Source organism: Scaptodrosophila lebanonensis, unplaced genomic scaffold (assembly GCF_003285725.1).
Source record: "Scaptodrosophila lebanonensis strain 11010-0011.00,11010-0021.00 unplaced genomic scaffold, SlebRS2 tig00000361-arrow-arrow-pilon, whole genome shotgun sequence".
Taxonomy (NCBI): domain Eukaryota; kingdom Metazoa; phylum Arthropoda; class Insecta; order Diptera; family Drosophilidae; genus Scaptodrosophila; species Scaptodrosophila lebanonensis.
In genome coordinates, this window is record NW_022060661.1 from 120,070 (window position 1) to 141,986 (window position 21,917).

At 41.2% G+C, this 21,917-nt stretch overlaps 1 protein-coding gene, 1 long non-coding RNA gene and 1 pseudogene across 2 annotated transcripts; 2 read left to right on the plus strand and 1 right to left on the minus strand.

The window, feature by feature from the left end:
* Nucleotides 1-8,634: 8,634 nt before the first annotated feature.
* LOC115630209 lies at nt 8,635-11,057 on the minus strand (annotated as a pseudogene).
* A 3-nt stretch (nt 11,058-11,060) lies between these two features.
* On the plus strand, nt 11,061-12,805 carry LOC115630210 (WW domain-binding protein 2-like; the record flags this gene model as incomplete). The annotated part of the gene is made up of 4 exons (XM_030526778.1): nt 11,061-11,186; nt 11,244-11,522; nt 11,673-11,784; nt 12,750-12,805. Coding segments are annotated over 4 exons (573 nt in total), but the record flags the coding sequence as incomplete, so codon positions are not given.
* Nucleotides 12,806-13,844: 1,039 nt separating this feature from the next.
* On the plus strand, nt 13,845-14,237 carry LOC115630212. The gene is made up of 2 exons (XR_003996061.1): nt 13,845-14,069; nt 14,129-14,237. It is a non-coding gene; the product is annotated as an uncharacterized LOC115630212 (long non-coding RNA).
* The last annotated feature ends 7,680 nt before the right edge of the window (nt 14,238-21,917 follow it).

The window sequence follows — 21,917 nt, forward strand, 5'->3', positions numbered from 1 at the left end:
CAGGAATTCGTACACGGTGCAGGAACTTGTATACGTATGCAAACACGCGCTGCAGCTTTCCAAATGTGTTAACATATTTGCATTGCTGTGCAATGTCTTCGCACAGTGTGGTGCTTACAAACACTTTAGAGCTCTGCTCAGGAAGCGACGAGACGGAATTGCAAGACTCTGCCCAAGAAGATTTATCTTTCGTCAGAAATGCGGGACCATGTAGCCATAAGTTGGACTGGACTAATTCGCTGGGCAATGCTCCACGTGAAAGTATGTCCGCAGGATTCAAATCGGTTGGAATATATCGCCATTCCATGCCAGAGGTCAACTCTTGAATAGTTGCGATGCGATTGGAAACGAAAATTTGAAACCTGGATGGCTCGCTGCGAATCCAAGATAGCGCTACTGCAGAATCAGACCAACAATAAAACTTGCAGTCGAATAACTCCATGCGAGATATTTCGTTTATGAGTTGTGCCAGCAAAACGGCTCCGCACAACCCTAGTCGGGGCACGGTCAACGATTTGAGTGGCGCCACACGAGATCTGGAACACAGCAGCTCCGCACGAGATTGGCCTTGCGTGGTCGAAATGATGTAGACGCCAGCTCCATAGGCATCTATGCTGGCATCACTAAAACCATGCACTTCAATGGAAACACCAGCAGAAAGTGCAAGCAATAAGATTATGCCAAGATGTTGTCAATGATGCTGAAAGGCTTTCATCCCAATCAAGCTTTTCTCTCCAAAGCGCCTGCAGGAATATTTTAGCCTTTGCGATTACTGGTCCAATAAGGCCAAGCGGATCATAAAATCTGGCAATAGTCGACAAAACAGTGCGCTTGCAAATTCGACCAGATGTCAATGTTGGCAGAAACGTGAAAATGAATAAATCCGTTGTAGGATCCCACGACAGTCCTAGAGTTTTTGTGATGTCACTGCCATCATCAAACTTAACTAGAGTTTCTTTGTCTTCTTCCGGAACTTGTTTGAGCACATCAGGATTGCTGGAGCACCATTTCCTTAGCTTTAGCCTTAGCCTTGGCAAGTAGCCCTGTGGTTTGTCTCATAATTTCTATGACTGCGTTTGTAGAAGCACCACCATTGATTAAATCATCAACATAAAAATCGCGACGCAAGATATCGGAGCCAATAGGAAATAGCTCATGCTCATCTTCAGCCAGCTGATGCATAGTGCGAACGGAGAGAAACGAGGCAGGCTTTGTACCGTAAGTGACGGTATCAAGACGGAAAACTTGAATATCCTTTTGAGGCGAGTCACGCCATAGAATGCATTGAAAATAGGTATCCGGATTTGATACTCGCACGCAGCGGTACATCTTGCAGATGTCTCCTGTTAAAGCGATAGGAAACGTGCGAAATCGAACAAGCGTGTTTGCGAGCTTTGACTGAATGTAAGGACCAGCCATTAGGATGTCATTTAAAGAATGACCAGAAGATGTGGATGCGGAACCGTCAAACACGACTCTTAACTTTGTCGTTGTGCTGTCCTCCTTCAGAACGCAATGGTGCGGAAGGAAATACTTGCACAAATTTAGCGAAACTGGCGATACAAGCGACATATGACCCAACTCTAAATAGTCCTTAATAAATGCAGAGTACTGTGCTTTGAGAAGTGGATTGCGTTCTAACTTTCGCTTCAAGTTTATAAACCGACGATAGGCTTGCATATAGGAATAGCCAAGCAGATCTGTGCTGAGCTTTACAGGCAGTCGGACGGAATACTCGCCAGTACGCAGGCGCCTGTAATTAGCCTTGAAATGCTCCTCGCAGTCGAACTCTTCTTTTGTAAGTTTTACAGCCGGATCGACACCACTTTCGAGTTCCCAAAAAGAGCGAACCATCTGCTTGATTCGTGTATTGCAATCCTGTGTAGACGGAGACTTGGATGCAACCAAAGCAGATTTCAGACGCTGCGAGCCACCTCCAGTAACTATCCAGCCCAAACGAGTCTTTTGCAGAAGTGGCAGGCCATCAGCCAGTTTAATCTGACCTACGCACAACAACTCGTAGAATAAATTGGCACCGATAAGCATATCAATTTGCTGTGGCTTGAAGAACGCCGGATCAGCTAAGCGGACATTGCTTGGTATATTCCAATGAGATATGTCAACCGTGAAATTTGGTTGGTTCTCAGTAATGGAAGGAGCGACCAAAGCAGTAATATTTGCCGAATAGTCAGTGACCAATGATTGCAAGCATAAGTGCACAGTGCAACCATCAGACTTGAAACTGACGTCACCAAGACCAGACACAGAGGCCGACGACTTGGTCTTTCGAAGTTGGAGCCGGTGAGCGAATCGCGAAGTTGTAATGTGCAACTGTGATCCGGAATGGAGCAGTGCACGGCATGGTACCCAAGTCCCAGCGCGATTTTGAATGCTGATGACAGCGGTGGCCAAGAGCACAACATCTGAGCCGAGATTTTGGACAGGTAATGAAGCAAGCGATGATGGCGAAACAGCTGCGAGAGCGCTACGTGGTAGTAACGATGAAGACGGCCGCAAGTGTAAGATAGAAACGGACGATTGCTCAGGCATCAAATTTACGGCAGCTGAATTATTAAAAGGCAATAAACTGTGATGAATTGCAAGTTCTCATTCTGTGTCCTTTTCTAAGACAATTTATACACAGAGAGAGGCGTTTCGCTTCCTTTAAACGAAGTACAGGCGACAAATTACCAAAAAGTAGGCAACTGTATATTTCGTGTGCATTATTGTCACAAAACAGACAACCATTTGCGGATGGGTTAGTGGCGACAAACGAGCGTTTGGTGTTAGTGTTTTTATTCTTTCCCACCTGATAATTCGACGAATATGATGCCATTGCATGCTCGATGTTTTCCAATTTTTGGCACCTGCTATCCAAGAACGTCGCAAATTGCTCCCATGATGGTATAACGTTTAATGGGGCGGCTTCCTCCCACTTTGCCTGCGTCGCAGCATCCACCTTGCCCAAAATTGTCTGAACGACGATGCTGCCAGCTACATCTTGCATATTGCCCAAACTCAACAGTGCACGCATATTTGCGTTGACTTTGTCGGACAACTCTCGCAGCTTGCTTGTAGTTTCAGCCTTTTTAATGCCCAAAATCTCGGAGATGTGTGCCTGGAAATAAGACGCTTATTGTTAAACCGCTTGTCGAGTAGCAATAATTTGCACCACTTATCTCAAGCGCACGAATCGTGTCCAACGCAGATCCTCTTAAGCTTGACCTCAAATGCTGCAACTTTTTCACATCGGAGAGATCTGGATCCTTCGCGATCACTGATGTGTTCATCGAAGCGAAATCTGCATATCCAGTATATCCACCACTGAATGTAGGCAACTTAAGCTCAGGCAAACGAGACCGATTATTACAATAGTAGACCGATCATCTTGCCGAAGCGTCGAACACGGCGGCGCGCCAGATTGCATCCTTTGTATTGCATTTAGCAGGCGGCCCTCCAAGCAGACCACCAGCTCAGAAGAGTTGCAGTGCAAACTGCTGCCAATCTCGACAAAGTCCAGCTCATCTAATTTATCATGCACCAAAAGAGGCCTGAATACTTTGCAGCATTTCCACACGTTTCACTTTCTGAAATATTGTCAATTTCACAATAATTTATTTTATTTTGAATAGAAAGCGCGATAACGAAACTTAACTTGCAGAGTTAGCGACAATAACTAGTACATATGTGGCGGCTGCGCCGCAGTCTATGCAAATTTATGGCAAGCAACAAAAGGAAACGTTTAGTGCTCAGCTTGCTATGCAAAGCAAGTGACAAGAAAACGAGCACTTTGTATTGAGTTATTTACGTTACTTATTAACTATGATGTGCTGCTGGTTTTGGCTGTTTTTGGCCGGATGACCAAACATACTCCCCCTGTTGAAGAACCAGGGTCTTCAACAACATCTTGTTTCGGCAGCGGGCATAATTTGCGAACGGCTCGTCGAATCGTTCCAGTGGAAGTCCTCAATTTTGCAACTCTCGACACGCCATCTGCGCCGCTGATGAGGCTGACCACCCTTTCTAATGGCCATTTGAGGGGCGGCAAATTCTCGTCCTTGACCAGAACGACATCATCAACGGAGATGCGCACCAAGAAAATGAGCTGGAGTCAAGACATCGAGATCTGCTGGATGTTCTGAAAGGGATAACAACGGGCGAGAATTAATAATTGCCCCGATATGGCATACAAGCGTGCGCAGCTCATCAAATTCGAGCAGCGATAGTCCAACGGATCTGTAGAAATGATGCTTGGCAGTCTTTACAGCCGCTTCCCATAGACCACCAAATAGAGGCGAGCGCGGCGAATTGAAACGCCAATCAATGCAGTCAGCAAGGCAAAATTCTTGCACAGCCTGCAGGTGCTCGCTGGATTCAAAAAGACGATTTAGCTCAGCCATCTCGTTCCGTGCGCCAACGAAGTTTGTAGCGTTGTCAGACCAGATCCTCGTAGGTCGACCAGCGCGTCATAATAAAACGTTTAAGTGCATTTTAGAATGCTCCGGTGGTTAAATCCTTCACCAACTCCTAATGCACAGCTTTGGTGGCGAAGCATATGAAAATGCAAATATAGCATTTTATTGGTGCCTTATTGCGGACCTCGCTTTTGTAGAAAAACGGCCCACAAAAATCCACACCAGTGACCATAAAGGTATGTGAAGCATCAACTCGATCCTTTGGCAGGTCAGCCATAACATGCTCCACAAGACGAGGCTTGGCTCGAAAACAAATGGTGCATTTGCTGACTACGCTGCACACTGTTGAGGCCAGCAATGCGCGAGGTCCAGAATGCAGGTTACGGACATGGTAGTGCATAATGACTGAACGCGTGACTGGATGACGTCTTGGAAGTATAATTGGATGCTGGGCTCCAAAGTCGAGCGCAGAGTTACTTAGACGGCCACCAACGCGCATCAATCCAGAGCTGTCGAGAAACGGAGATAATGAAAGACATGAGCTAGACGATTTCAAAGTGTGTCCGGCCTGCAAGGCCTTGTATTCGTCCCGAAGCGTAGACATTTGAATTGAGCGCATCAACAGCAGTGTTCCATGACGGATGCAGTCCACCGATAGCCCAGGAATTCGTACACGGTGCAGGAACTTGTATACGTATGCAAACACGCGCTGCAGCTTTCCAAATATGTTAACATATTTGCATTGCTGTGCAATGTCTTCGCACAGTGTGGTGCTTACAAACACTTTAGAGCGCTGCTCAGGAAGCGACGAGACGGAATTGCAAGACTCTGCCCAAGAAGATTTATCTTTAGTCAGAAATGCGGGACCATGTAGCCATAAGTTGGACTGGACTAATTCGCTGGGCAATGCTCCACGTGAAAGTATGTCCGCAGGATTCAAATCGGTTGGAATATATCGCCATTCCATGCCAGAGGTCAACTCTTGAATAGTTGCGATGCGATTGGAAACGAAAATTTGAAACCTGGATGGCTCGCTGCGAATCCAAGATAGCGCTACTGCAGAATCAGACCAACAATAAAACTTGCAGTCGAATAACTCCATGCGAGATATTTCGTTTATGAGTTGTGCCAGCAAAACGGCTCCGCACAACCCTAGTCGGGGCACGGTCAACGATTTGAGTGGCGCCACACGAGATCTGGAACACAGCAGATCCGCACGAGATTGGCCTTGCGTGGTCGAAATGATGTAGACGCAAGCTCCATAGGCATCTATGCTGGCATCACTAAAACCATGCACTTCAATGGAAACACCAGCAGAAAGTGCAAGCAATAAGATTATGCCAAGATGTTGTCAATGATGCTGAAAGGCTTTCATCCCAATCAAGCTTTTCTCTCCAAAGCGCCTGCTGGAATATTTTAGCCTTTGCGATTACTGGTCCAATAAGGCCAAGCGGATCATAAAATCTGGCAATAGTCGACAAAACAGTGCGCTTGCAAATTCGACCAGATGTCAATGTTGGCAGAAACGTGAAAATGAATAAATCCGTTGTAGGATCCCACGACAGTCCTAGAGTTTTTGTGATGTCACTGTCATCATCAAACTTAACTAGAGTTTCTTTGTCTTCTTCCGGAACTTGTTTGGGCACATCAGGATTGCTGGAGCACCATTTCCTTAGCTTTAGCCTTAGCCTTGGCAAGTAGCCCTGTGGTTTGTCTCATAATTTCTATGACTGCGTTTGTAGAAGCACCACCATTGATTAAATCATCAACATAAAAATCGCGACGCAAGATATCGGAGCCAATAGGAAATAGCTCATGCTCATCTTCAGCCAGCTGATGCATAGTGCGAACGGAGAGAAACGAGGCAGGCTTTGTACCGTAAGTGACGGTATCAAGACGGAAAACTTGAATATTCTTTTGAGGCGAGTCACGCCATAGAATGCATTGAAAATAGGTATCCGGATTTGATACTCGCACGCAGCGGTTCATCTTGCAGATGTCTCCTGTTAAAGCGATAGGAAACGTGCGAAATCGAACAAGCGTGTTTGCGAGCTTTGACTGAATATAAGGACCAGCCATTAGGATGTCATTTAAAGAATGACCAGAAGATGTGGATGCGGAACCGTCAAACACGACTCTTAACTTTGTCGTTGTGCTGTCCTCCTTCAGAACGCAATGGTGCGGAAGGAAATACTTGCACAAATTTAGCGAAACTGGCGATACAAGCGACATATGACCCAACTCTAAATACTCCTTAATAAATGCAGAGTACTGTGCTTTGAGAAGTGGATTGCGTTCTAACTTTCGCTTCAAGTTTATAAACCGACGATAGGCTTGCATATAGGAATCGCCAAGCAGATCTGTGCTGAGCTTTACAGGCAGTCGGACGGAATACTCGCCAGTACGCAGGCGCCTGTAATTATTAGCCTTGAAATGCTCCTCGCAGTCGAACTCTTCTTTTGTAAGTTTTACAGCCGGATCGACATCACTTTCGAGTTCCCAAAAAGAGCGAACCATCTGCTTGCTGTGGCTTGAAGAACGCCGGATCAGCTAAGCGGACATTGCTTGGTATATTCCAATGACCGTGGAATTTGGTTGGTTCTCAGTAATGGAAGGAGCGACCAAAGCAGTAATATTTGCCGAATAGTCAGTGTCCAATGATTGCAAGCATAAGTGCACAGTGCAACCATCAGACTTGAAACTGACGTCACCAAGACCAGACACAGAGGCCGACGACTTGGTCTTTCGAAGTTGGAGCCGGTGAGCGAATCGCGAAGTTATAATGTGCAACTGTGATCCGGAATGGAGCAGTGCACGGCAAGGTACCCAAGTCCCAGCGCGATTTTGAATGGTGATGACAGCGGTGGCCAAGAGCACAACATCTGAGCCGAGATTTTGGACAGGTAATGAAGCAAGCGATGATGGCGAAACAGCTGCGAGAGCGCTACGTGGTAGTAACGATGAAGACGGCCGCAAGTGTAAGACAGAAGCGGACGATTGCTCAGGCATCAAATTTACGGCAGCTGAATTATTAAAATGCAATAAACTGTGATGAATTGCAAGTTCTCATTCTGTGTCCTTTTCTAAGACAATTTATACACAGAGAGAGGCGTTTCGCTTCCTTTAAACGAAGTACAGGCGACAAATTACCAAAAAGTAGGCAACTGTATATTTCGTGTGCATTATTGTCACAAAACAGACAACCATTTGCGGATGGGTTAGTGGCGACAAACGAGCGTTTGGTGTTAGTGTTTTTATTCTTTCCCACCTGATAATTCGACGAATATGATGCCATTGCATGCTCGATGTTTTCCAATTTTTGGCACCTGCTATCCAAGAACGTCGCAAATTGCTCCCATGATGGTATAACGTTTAATGGGGCGGCTTCCTCCCACTTTGCCTGCGTCGCAGCATCCACCTTGCCCAAAATTGTCTGAACGACGATGCTGCCAGCTACATCTTGCATATTGCCCAAACTCAACAGTGCACGCATATTTGCGTTGACTTTGTCGGACAACTCTCGCAGCTTGCTTGTAGTTTCAGCCTTTTTAATGCCCAAAATCTCGGAGATGTGTGCCTGGAAAATAAGACGCTTATTGTTAAAACCGCTTGTCGAGTAGCAATAATTTGCACCACTTATCTCAAGCGCACGAATCGTGTCCAACGCAGATCCTCTTAAGCTTGACCTCAAATGCTGCAACTTTTTCACATCGGAGAGATCTGGATCCTTCGCGATCACTGATGTGTTCATCGAAGCGAAATCTGCATATCCAGTATATCCACCACTGAATGTAGGCAACTTAAGCTCAGGCAAACGAGACCGATTATTACAATAGTAGACCGATCATCTTGCCGAAGCGTCGAACACGGCGGCGCGCCAGATTGCATCCTTTGTATTGCATTTAGAAGGCGGCCCTCCAAGCAGACCACCAGCTCAGAAGAGTTGCAGTGCAAACTGCTGCCAATCTCGACAAAGTCCAGCTCATCTAATTTATCATGCACCAAAAGAGGCCTGAATACTTTGCAGCATTTCCACACGTTTCACTTTCTGAAATATTGTCAATTTCACAATAATTTATTTTATTTTGAATAGAAAGCGCCCACGCATAATATGATTGCGCCTTGCGCTTATAAAACTGAACATTATTGTTTGTAGCCTGCACTGCATTGCCCACAGCTGTTGACGTCGAAGCTGTTGGAGCAGGCGTCGCTGCATCATCTACGTCTGCAGCAGCTGTTGCGACAGCTTGGTAGGCGTGCATATGACCGTCGCTCTCAGACATTATAAACGCGAGAGAGAATGAGAACCGAAAATAGCAGAGATAAATGACGCGCGCGAATTACTGTTTTATCTGCTGATGTTCGTTGCCCTTAAAAACGTCGCTTCACACGGCTGCTTATTGGCGGTACAGTAGACACTTTGAACTTATACTTTTGCACTTATGTATGTACTTGAATCTTTTTTGGGTACATGAACTCAATTAAATCCTATTTTGTTTTTTAACGCGATTAAGCAAGGTTTCGTGGAATTATTAATCACGTCGGGGTCACCAAATGTATAATCATAAGCTTTTTTATGATTCCAAATATGCGAAATTATGTTGGTGAAATAATTGCAAAATAAGCGAAAACGAAAGTGTTCAATTTAAAGAGGTTCACAAATGTTTATTTTGCATAGGTAGCGACTACGATTTTGGGTGTTTGGCGCGATTTACAAAGTTTATGCTGGTAGACGGAAAGCTAAGCTTGTCCGTACCAGATGCGATAACGAAAACGAACTTAACTTGCAGAGTTAGCGACAATAACTAGTACATATGCAAATTTATGGCAAGCAACAAAACGAAAAAAGAAAATTTCAAATCTTCATTTATAAAGTATATGTTTTGTTTTCATATAATTGTTTTTTTGTTTTATTTTTGCTTAATCATAGAATTTATTGTTTTGTTTGTTACGGATATAAATGTTTTTTTTTTTTTTTTTTTTTGTTTTTTTTTTGTTAATTTGCTGTTCGGCGATCTTGGTGCCCCCTTGCCAATGATGCAGCCAATTAAGTCATTTGAAACGGTCATCTCGTGCTGCTGCTGTTGAGCTCGATTTGCATTAGCCGTGCGCAATTGGGAGCCAGCCAATGCGGCGAGGGCTGTATTCTTTGCCGGTGCCATGCCAGCAAGACCCAAGGCAGCAAAGCTGGCCAATGGATTTTTGGCAACCTCCTGGGTGGGTACAGCATAGTTGCCCTGTATGGTAAAGGCTTGTCCATTGGCCAATATGACTAGGCCAGTTACTTGCGGTTTTGGAAAAAAAAAATGATCTGCCATCATCCCTAACTTACTCTCGTGTACTAATGTATGCCGACGACGTAAAACTTTGCCTCTCATATAACGATGTTCAGTTTCATGACAATTTGCAGCTTGATCTCAATGCCTTCCAATTGTGGTGTTCGCGGAATCTGTTGAGCTTAAATTTTGTTAAATGCAAGCTAATGACGTTCCACCGATGCAAGCCTCATTTCATTTCATATTATTTAAATAACTCTCCTGTAGAACGAATTTTCACTGTTAGCGACATAGGTGTACTGTTTGATGCTAAACTTTGTTTTAATGATCACATCTCCACCATTGTTAATCCTAATTTAGAATATTGTTGTTGCTTGTCAGCCAAATTAACTCTACGGTACCACAAAGACCTTCAAGATTTTTTGTTCCTGAAAAATCGCTAGCTTTTTAGCGAAACGACAACAAGATTTAACTATTTATTAAATGAGACGCGGTGTTCTTTGATTATTAAAATGGCTTTTAATGGCTTGGTAATTGTGCAAAAACGATGTTGAATGTGCGAGAATTATTTAGCAAGTGTTTTGCCTGCTGCCGCTACAAGTCAGCGGGCCGGCATAAGAAAAAGAATGCACAAAGAGAGCGCCACAGAGAGCGCAGTAAAGGGCGCGATAGAGAGCGTAAAGAAAAGGCTTAGAAGCTCAGTAGGGTGCTCCAACAGTTCCCATAAGCCTAAATCGCTGTACAAGCAACTATGCTTTGCACAGTCCGTTTCGGGTTATGTGTAGCAACTACAATAATTTGAGTCATCTCTTTGGCCATAAGAGTTCGGTTAGTTCGATTAAATCTTGTTTACTTAATTTCCTGATCCAGTCTGAATCTCTTTAAATCGTTTGTAATTCTATTTAATTTAAATTTTTATTTTTTATGTTTTTTTCCAATATTTGAATGTACATCTAGTTTGTTATTTCTTTTCTTTATGTTTAACATTGACAGTTATTTGTCAATTAAATAAATAAATAATAAAAAAATAATATCTGATGGATGCATTGGGTTATTTGCTCAGTACTGCCGCTCAAAGTAACCGCACGCTCTGTACAGTTTGGCAATATTTCACTAGCCACCTGTATGGAACAGCCTGTGGTTTGACGAATTTCCTTTATCTTTGATCCACTTTTACCAATTAACGATCCACATCGTCAACTATGCCTATATCATTGAACTGCGAGCACCACTCTTCGAACTTCTTTGTAATGAGTGTAAATGCCGAAAAGATTGCGCTTGTTGTACCAGACACTGTAACAATGCGTTCCGGGCATGGACCATCAGATATATTAATTTTGGCACCAGACTCTTCGCGAAATCTGTTGACAATCCCTTGTTCAAGGGATCAAAGACGGGACGCATTTATTTAACATCCCATCGCATGATTTTCAACAGCAAGAAATCGGCAGATCCACTGAAATCCTTCAGTGCACTGTTCGTGGCGCTCTCCGATGTAAGTGCAACAAAAAGGCAACTGGCGCTGTAATTAATTTGTGCTTCCCACTTATAGGTTGAAATCGAGCAGCCGGTCTTTGGTGCCAACTACATAAAGGGAAAGGTACGTGCCCAACCCAATGGCAACTATATCGGCGAGGTAAAGTTCAAATTGCACTTCAAAGCTCGGTTGCGTGCCGCCAAGACCGCCATGAACGACTACCATCGCGGTGGTCTGCCTGTTGACGATCCTCCGCCATATGCCCCAGCCGGCGCATTGCACGAGGCGCCTCCACCGGCATATCAGCCACCACCCGGTTACTATGGTTGGCTGCCGCAACATGATGCATTCATGATAATGATAATGATGCATCAATAAGTATTTCACCATATGTTATAAGGGATTCAGTCGGCTTTTGTTATTACACAATTACTGCGCTGCCTTATTTATCATTTGCTCAAATAGTAAACAACAAATTTTCAATTCGCGCACGCTTTATCTTACTCACCTGCACCTCGTTTCATTATATATTCGATAGCACCACCTGCCAATCAGCCAGCACCACAGCCGCAGCAGCAGCCGCAGCCATCTGAACCCACTTGGTATGGTTTTTTCAGTGGGTGGAGCTCCATCGCAGCAGCAACCACAACAGCCGCCAGCTGCAGGTCTAGCCACCGGAACAGCTGGAGGTACAGCCGCCGCTAGTTTTATGGGCTTCAGTTTGCCACCAGGAAGTAAGTATTGCGATTGATTCAAAGTTATCTGTAGCTTATAAAATCATATTCATCGCCCATTTATTTATTTGATTTGATAATTTACCCAGTATCTGCCCAATAAAGAAGAGACTGAAATTTGCAAATGCTATTTGGAACAATAAATTACACACCCTAACACACCTTCTAACCCTGAGACAATCAACATTTTATAACAATACTAATACGCCTTACAGCTCAAGAATGCAGTAGAATATTGTCCATTCAATTAATTTGCTGACTGGTCTTGGATAAATATTGAGAATTGGTCGTGGTTTTGTAAAATTGTTTCATATCGTTGTAACAATTTAGCTGTTTGTGCATAATTCGATGTAAAACTCATAATTTTCGGTCGCTTTACGGCATACTTACAAACACAAATACAACCATAGCACTTGTCGGCGTGCAGTTTGGTGGTTGAAATAAGTACCGCTGCGTGAACAGTTATACGCATACATGCTTGTGCCTACATTCGTGCATAGGTAGACTCGCCCGCGCTAATATTTCTTTGCATTCTCTTCATTCGCGCTTCTACATAAAGGGTGCTTTGTCGTGTGCTTTGTAACGGGTTACGTATATAATCCAGGCTAGATGGTGGGCATAGGAGATAGCGCACGCGATATTTTTCCGGCTCTAGCTCGTCGGCAAGTGGGGTGGTGATCTTACTTCTCGCCTATGATTTGCCTATACATATATATTTCTTTAAAAAAAGATGCGTGCAGACAAGTGGAAAAGTTGTGGTAATATACACAGGATAGAGAGAGGGAAAACAAACATAAAACGGAAATTGCGATCCTCAGATGTTAATGAGGTTAACCTCTATCCTCAGGTGTTAATGAGGTGAACTGCCCTCCCTACCATGGTCATTCCTTACCAAAACAATAAGGACGAACTATTAGAATGATATAATGAATGAAACACAATTGCACACTCGGGAGCGACGAGCAATAAAGAAGTCAGTGTAAGCTCGATCATTGAAGAGAGAGGTTGTGTGTGCTCGCGAAAAGAAGTATTAAATGAGAGTGAAATCAGAAGATGAACAATTGTCAAACTAACTTTAAATACATATAAACTATTTCAATAAAGCTTAAACTACAATATTATATACTATTACTAGCAGGTATTGCCCGTCTTAACCCGGCTCAATATAATGTTTCCAATTGTATTTATTTTGTGTGTGCATAACCTACCCATATGTTATCACCTTATAAGTTACCAGTAGGAAGGCATTTAAGGTATTTAAATGAACATTTTCTGTTCTTGACAAAAAATTGTTCAGTAGTCCGTTACATTTTTGTTCTTGCCAAACTATTTCGTTCAACGAACATGACCACTATAACTAATATTTTTTAAAGCTCGTTTTCCCCCCTTTGGAGCTAGAATTTTCTAAAAGCCTTTCTTAGTGTGCTCCTACACTATGATGGATACTTGAGTCCAAATTTCAGCTTCCTAGCCTTTACCATTTGGGCTGTGCGTTGATCACCAATCATTCAGTCAGTCAGTCAGGACAAACTTTTTTATATATATAGATATGTGAGTAAATCATGATGTCAGTGACACGTTTGGAAAAAGTGACTTCTTGATTAGATTACAATATTTGTAAATAGACCAAAAATGCGACCTCAAAATGGAACAAAAACTTGGAAATTTGGGCCGATTCTATTTATTCTATTTATACATTTATACATAGTGTTGGTCATGCTGTTCTTACCCCAAATTTTCTATCGTTTTTAAAAGGGTTAGTATGGCTTTTGATATATTCACGATGTTTTTACAATTTTAAAGTGATCGCAAATTGCTGTACAGTGCTTTAGGGAAATCCCCACCTATTTGGGGGTATATGATGAACATTCCAATCTAATCACAATTCATTTCTCGATAAGTCACACTTCGAAACACTACCTATAAATGAATATACACAAGAAATTCTGGAATAAAGATAAAAAATTTGCTTAAAAAATGCAATTGCGGAACCGTGATGTCCCCCTAGTTATAGGAAAAGTATACACATACAACAATCCTAACTACAGGAATATCCAATTAGGATATATTAATAAAAAACGTAAAACTCGTCGGAATAAGGCTGGACTAAAAAATACTTCTGATCAGATTGCGGCCGATGTGCGGGATCCTGCCGGCTTAGTTAAATGTATAGTAAAACAGTCCACTTTCAACTTTTGCCCCTAATACCCGAACTGTTTTTTTCAGATATCACTATTGGAATTGATCCGGCATATTGAACCGATTTATTGTTTTTAAAATTTAAATATGCTTAACAAATGCTGCCCCAGAAGGAATGAGATCGCCAAAGCGAACGCCAAAAACCGGTCTTCGAGAACTTGAATTGGAAAACTGTCAACCACGTTTTGAATTACTTCTTCAGCAGCAAGCCCCTGTTTTTACCTTAAGTTTTCTAGTACAAGACTTATTAAACGGGTTGTTCCCTTTGGCGTTGGGTTTATGATTAGTAGCTGAATGATTTGTCTATTGTTGATTTGTAAAAGCAAAGGCATCGAAGAAACTATAACAGAATTCCCAAGTGAGTCCTTGTACCCCAATGTACCCTTGAGTGAAAATAAAACAAGTAAAAAAGCTAAAGTCGGGTGTCCCGACTTTGAAATACTCTGTACATATGTTTACAAAACCAATTAACAAAAAATATTTTGATCGATTTTACCTCTTTTCGTATTCGAACTCACGTAAAGGGTGTATAATTGCACATTTGCATAGCAATTGCGTCTGTGTGAGTGTATGTATGCCTATGCGCATCTATTCGTGTCTGTGTAAACATTTATGCAGTCAACCAAACAGCAACATCAACAACAGCCGCGGGCAGCGCTTGAGCTGCGCTGCAGCAGCAAATATATTTATGGCTATAACTTATTGTTAAATCGGTCTATCATAGTGAAACTTGACATAGGGACACATATTAACTAACTGGGGGTATTTGCAAAATTTGAGTTCGAAATTCCAAGAATTACGAGAGTGAGAGAAAATCGCGATTTGCATTGGAGAGGGGGGCGGGAGGGAAATTCCAAAATACACATTTACGGGCAGCGCTTCAGCAGCGCTGCAGCATCTATATATATAAAACAGTTTGTCCTGACTGACTGACTGACTGATTGGTGATCAACGCACAGCCCAAACGGTAAAGGCTAGGAAGCTGAAATTTGGACTCAAGTATCCATCATAGTGTAGGAGCACACTAAGAAAGGCTTTTAGAAAATTCTAGCTCCAAAGGGGGGAAAACGAGCTTTAAAAAATATTAGTTATAGTGGTCATGTTCGTTGAACGAAATAGTTTGGCAAGAACAAAAATGTAACGGACTACTGAATAATTTTTTGTCAAGAACAGAAAATGTTCATTTAAATACCTTAAATGCCTTCCTACTGGTAACTTATAAGGTGAAAGCATATGGGTAGGTTATGCACACACAAAATAAATACAATTGGAAACATTATATTGAGCCGGGTTAAAACGGGCAATACTTGCTAGTCAAATATATTTATGGCTATAACTTCTTGTTAAAGACCTATTATGATGAAACTTGGCATACGGACACATAATAACTAACTGGAGGTATTTGCAAAATTTTAGTTAGAAATTCCAAGAATTACGGGAGTTAAAGAAAATCGCGATTTGCATTGGAGAGGGGGGGAGGTAGGGAAATTCTAAAAAACACATTTTCTGCGTATTCACATAAGGCATCTTGGACTTTAAATTTAATATCCCTAGGTCCTATAGTGTTAGTTATAGCAAGGTCTATATTTTAAACAGTAGGCTTCAAACAATAAACTATTTTTAAAAAGTGGGCGTGGTTATACGCTCATACCACCCATATACATGTATTAAATGATATGTGAGTAAATCATGATGTCAGTGACACATTTGGAAAAAGTGACTTCTTGATTAGATTACAATTTGTAAATAGACCAAAAATACGACCTCAAAATGGAACAAAAACTTGGACATTTTGGCCGATTCTATTTATTCTATTTATACATTTATACATAGTGTTGGTCATGCTGTTCTTACCCCAAATTTTCTATCGTTTTTAAAAGGGTTAGTTTGGCATTTGATATATTCTCGATGTTTTTAAAATTTTAAAGTGATCGCAGATTGCTGTACAGTGCTTTGGGGAAATCCCCAACTATTTGGGGGTATATGATGAACATTCCAATCTAATCACAATTCATTTCTCGATAAGTCACACTTCGAAACACTTCCTATAAATGAATATACACAAGAAATTCTGGAATAAAGATAAAAAATTTGCTTAAAAAATGCAATTGCGGAACCGTGATGTCCCAGATGCCATATGTGAATACGCAGAAAATGTGTATTTTGGAATTTCCCTCCCGCCCCCTCTTCAAAGCAAATCGCGATTTTCTCTCACTCTCGAAATTCTTGAAATTTCGAACTAATATTTTGCAAATGCCCCCAGTTAGTTAATATGTGTCCGTATGTCAAGTTTCACTATGATAGACCGATTTAACAAGAAGTTATAGCCAAAAATATATTTGCTGCTGCAGCGCAGCTCAAGCGCTGCCCGCGGCTGTTGTTGATGTTGCTGTTTGGTTGACTGCACACATGTTTACACAGACACGAATAGACACAACAGTCGCGGGCAGCGCTGCAGCATCTATATATAAAACAGTTTGTCATGACTGACTGACTGATTGGTGATCAACGCACAGCCCAAACGGTAAAGGCTAGGAAGCTGAAATTTGGACTCTAGTATCCTTTCATAGTCTAGGTGCCCACTAAGAAGGGATTTTGGAGAACTCGAGCTCCAAAGGGGGGAAAACAGGCTCCAACGTTTGTATGAACATGTAAAAAAGCTAAAGTCGGGTGTCCCGACTTTGAAATACTCTGTACATATGTTTACAATAATTATAGAAAATAAAAAATATTAAGAAAATAACAAGATAGAACGCTACAGTCGAGCAAGCCCGACAGTAAAATAGCCTGTACTCTCCACAAAAAAAGAAAAATTAAAAAAAAAAAATTTTTAAAAAAAATTAAATTATTAAAAAAAATTAATGAATTAATTAATTAAATTAAATTAGAATATATGTTTATGTTTAGTTTTAACAGCATACGTTTACATCACGTACCTATGCGTGTTTATATGCGTGTATGTATGCAGCACAAAGTTGAACCAAAGCAGCAACAACAACAACAGCTGCGGGCAGCGCATGAGCAGCGATTTTACTTATGGCTATAACTTTCTTCAGAATCGACCTATCATGATGAAATTTGGCACACGGACAAATTAGTACTAACTGGATGTACCTACCAAAATTGATTTCAAAATTCCGAGAATTACGGAAGTTATAAGAAAAAACACGAATTGCGGGGGAGTGGGGGGGGGTGCATCGAAAAAAAACTCAAACTCGTACTTTCTCGGTCTTAGGAGAATATGGAAACCAAGTTTGGTTATTCTAGCTCTTATACTTTCTGAGATCCTTGCGTTCATACGGACAGACGGACAGACAGACGGACGGACGGACAAGGCTATATCGACTCGGCTTCTCATCCTGATCAAGAATATATATACTTTGTGGGGTCTGCCACGCCTCCTTCTGTGTGTTACATACATGCGCACAAAACTAGTATAGCCTTTCACCCTTTGGGTACAGGCTATAAAAAAAAAATTTTGTCGATTTTACCTCTCTCGGTATTCGAACTCACGTAAAGGGTTTATAATTGCACATTTACATAGCAATTGCGTCTGTGTGAGTGTAGGTATGCCTATGCGCATCAATTCGTGTGTGTGTAAGCATTTTCGCAGTCAACCGAACTGCAACATCAACAGCCGCGGGCAGCGCTGCTCATTTTCTGCGTATTCACACAAGGGATCTTGGACTAAAATTTGGTGTGCCTAGGTCTTATAGTCTCCGAGATATAGGCGATTATACTAATGAAAAATCGGGAAAACCCCCATAGGAGGGAAGTGGGGGGGGGGGGGGGAAATCAAAAAAATAAAACAAACTCGTATAGAATACACACATAACGCATCTTTGTGCAATATTTGGTGTCTCTATCTCTTATAGTCTCTGAGATCCAGGTGTTCATACGGACGGACAGACTGACAGACGGACAGACAGACAGACAGGGCTAGATCGACTCGTCTCGTCATGCTGATCAAGAATATATATACTTTGTGGGATCTGCCACGTCTCCTTCTGCCTGTTACATTTTTCAGCTCCCGCAAACCATTTTACAAAAGCATGCAGAACAAACAATACAAAATATCAAACAGTTGGGGACAACTAAGTATACACACACACACACACACACACATACAAACAGCTGTTCGTGTAGTTGCGTGCAAACGATTGAAATAGCCAAAGCAAAATGTGAGACACTAATATGTGATTGTCCATACATATGTGCACATCTATGAATGTACATATGTATCTACATATGTATGCATGTACATTCGTCTTGCACTGACAGAGCAAGAAATGTTAATTAATTGAAAATTATATAACATTTTTAAAAGTAATTTTTATAGCCTGTACCCAAAGGGTGAAGGGCTATACTAGTTTTGTGCGCATGTATGTGGTCTCCAATATTTCCGTAGTGTCGAAAACAACCAAGAGACGACGTAGTATTATTATGTTTAACAGTTTTTAATATTATAGGTTTATTTAGATGTAATAACAATGTTTGTTTGTGTGTGTGTATGTTTGTGTAATTATTATATATAAGTACTTTAATGAATAACTTTATATATATGTATGTAATTAGGCTTCACTGATACGTGCGTAGCTCACGAGATTCTGGCACCGACTGAATAATTGCTCGCTCTCTTTTACCATTTTGCTCTCTCGGCTCTCGTCGTTTAGTAACGACGGCCACTTCGCGTTGAACGTTCGGTTGCTTGCTCTTCTGGAACTTTCCCAATTCCTACATGTATGTAACACACAGAAGGAGGCGTGGCAGACCTCACAAAGTATATATATTCTTGATCAGGATGAGAAGCCGAGTGGATATAGCCTTGTCCGTCTGTGTGTCCGTCTGTCCGTATGAACGCAAGAATCTCAGAAAGTATAAGAGCTAGAATAACCAAATTTGGTTTCCATATTCTCCTAAGACCGAGAAAGTACGAGTATGAGTTTTTTCTTATAACTTCCGTAATTCTCGGAATTTTGAAATCAAGGTGGGTAGGTACATCCAGTTAGTACTAATGTATCCGTGTGCCAAATTTCATTATGATAGGTCAATTCTGAAGAAAGTTATAGCCATAAGTAAAATCGCTGTCGGCAGCGCTGCCCGCAGCTGTTGTTGTTGCTGCTTTGGTTCAACTTTGTGCTGCATACATACACGCATATAAACACGCATAGGTACGTGATGTAAATGTATGCTGTTAAAACTGAACATAAACATGTATTCTAATTTAATTTAATTAATTAATTAATTCATTCATTTTTTTAATAATTTAATTTTTTTTTTTTTTAAATTTTTCTTTTTTGTGGAGAGTACAGGCTATTTTACTGTCGGGCTTGTTCGACTGTAGCGTTTTATCTTGTTTTTTCTTTGTTTAGTGCATTTGGCATTAGGGTTTTCATTAATAACTTTATGCAGCAACAACAAATATCAAATAGTTCGGGACATCACATACACACACTCACACACACAACAAGCAACAGTTCGTGTCTATGTGTGCGGTTCTCTACGTACGGTTGAAAAAGTAAAGAGAAACATACATACATATGTATGTATGTATGCCTTTGTATGAATATAGCATGTATGTACATTCGCATTAATGTATACATTGGGCAATCGAACACAGTTGTTTGATTGTAAAAAAAATAATGCTCTAAAAACAACAACAACTGCAAGTCATTGGCTCGCTCTTCTTCTTTCATTGTGACCATTTAATGTTAATTGCAAAGGCAAAACGCCAAAAGTTTACAGTTACCGTCGCTAGGCAACGACTGCGTAAGCGATAGTAAAGCAAAAACCGAATAACGGAGCTACGCATATTCTGCTTCGCATTGCGGGCAGATGTATGTATGTATATGATTTGTTCTTATTGATCTCAATAAATAATTAGATTTTATTACTTAAATATTCTGCTTATTGCATTCAAACTTTACTCTAGCAAATTGAGATGAGAATTGTCAGTGCTTTTTGATCGTGGCTCATCGCTGCACGGCATTGACACGAGTGCCGTGTTTCTTATACCGAGTTTGTGCGTGACCGTATTGACTCAATATGGCACGAAAAGACTCAAATGTGAATTTAAAATTAGGATATACCCTTATAATTATTCTCCTTTTTTGCACATAGTCTATCTTAAAACGTTGCGTTATCTCTATATATAAAACAGTTTGTCCTGACTAATTGGTGATCAACGCACAGCCCAAACGGTAAAAGATGAAATTTGGACTCAAGTATCGTTTCATAGTATCCATCATAGTGTAGGAGCACACTAAGAAAGGCTTTTGGAAAATTCTAGCTCCAAAGGGGGGAAAACGAGCTTTATAAAATATTAGTTATAGTGGTCATGTTCGTTTAACGAAATAGTTTGGCAAGAACAAAAATGTAACGGACTACTGAACAGTTTTTTGTCAAGAACAGAAAATGTTCAATTAAATACCTTAAATGCCTTCCTACTGGTAACTTAAAGGGTGAAAGCATATGGGAAGGTTATGCACACACAAAATAAATACAATTGGAAACATTATATTGAGCCGGGTTAAGACGGGCAATACCTGCTAGTGTATGTATATAATATAATTTGTGTATGTAATGTTGTTGCACAAAATAAATCAAGTGCCAAAAATTGAGTCGCCATAAGCACACACGTACTATATGTACATACGTATGTATGTATGTAAATAGATTTTTCTCCACTTTACACTTGCACGAATTGCAGCAATTAAACTTGTTAATGCTTTATGCTCAATTGTTGGCACAGAATACCTGAAAGCTCTCAAAAGAGTCCACCGAAACTTCCCTGGATTCCGAGCGACGATCACCCATTAGCCAAGCGAAACGACAGTACCACAAGTAGGGCAGACAGCAGCTCCACAGTCCAAACGAATGTATGTATATGGTATCCAGATCCAAATCCAAATCAAACGAGGTAATCACACGACCGCGCACAAAAACCAAGCCACAAAGACCGCAAACAAACGAGGAAAAAATCTTATGAAAACCGATGTCCCTGCTCGGGCGCCAATGAAAAATCGCTAGCTTTTTAGCGAAACGACAACAAGATTTAACTATTTATTAAATGAGACGCGGTGTTCTTTGATTATTAAAATGGCTTTTAATGGCTTGGTAATTGTGCAAAAACGATGTTGAATGTGCGAGAATTATTTAGCAAGTGTTTTGCCTGCTGCCGCTACAAGTCAGCGGGCCGGCATAAGAAAAAGAATGCACAAAGAGAGCGCCACAGAGAGCGCAGTAAAGGGCGCGATAGAGAGCGTAAAGAAAAGGCTTAGAAGCTCAGTAGGGTGCTCCAACAGTTCCCATAAGCCTAAATCGCTGTACAAGCAACTATGCTTTGCACAGTCCGTTTCGGGTTATGTGTAGCAACTACAATAATTTGAGTCATCTCTTTGGCCATAAGAGTTCGGTTAGTTCGATTAAATCTTGTTTACTTAATTTCCTGATCCAGTCTGAATCTCTTTAAATCGTTTGTAATTCTATTTAATTTAAATTTTTATTTTTTATGTTTTTTTCCAATATTTGAATGTACATCTAGTTTGTTATTTCTTTTCTTTATGTTTAACATTGACAGTTATTTGTCAATTAAATAAATAAATAATAAAAAAATAATATCTGATGGATGCATTGGGTTATTTGCTCAGTACTGCCGCTCAAAGTAACCGCACGCTCTGTAGAGTTTGGCAATATTTCACTAGCCACCTGTATGGACCAGCCTGTGGTTTGACCAATTAACGATCCACATCGTCAACTATGCCTATATCATTGAACTGCGAGCACCACTCTTCGAACTTCTTTGTAATGAGTGTAA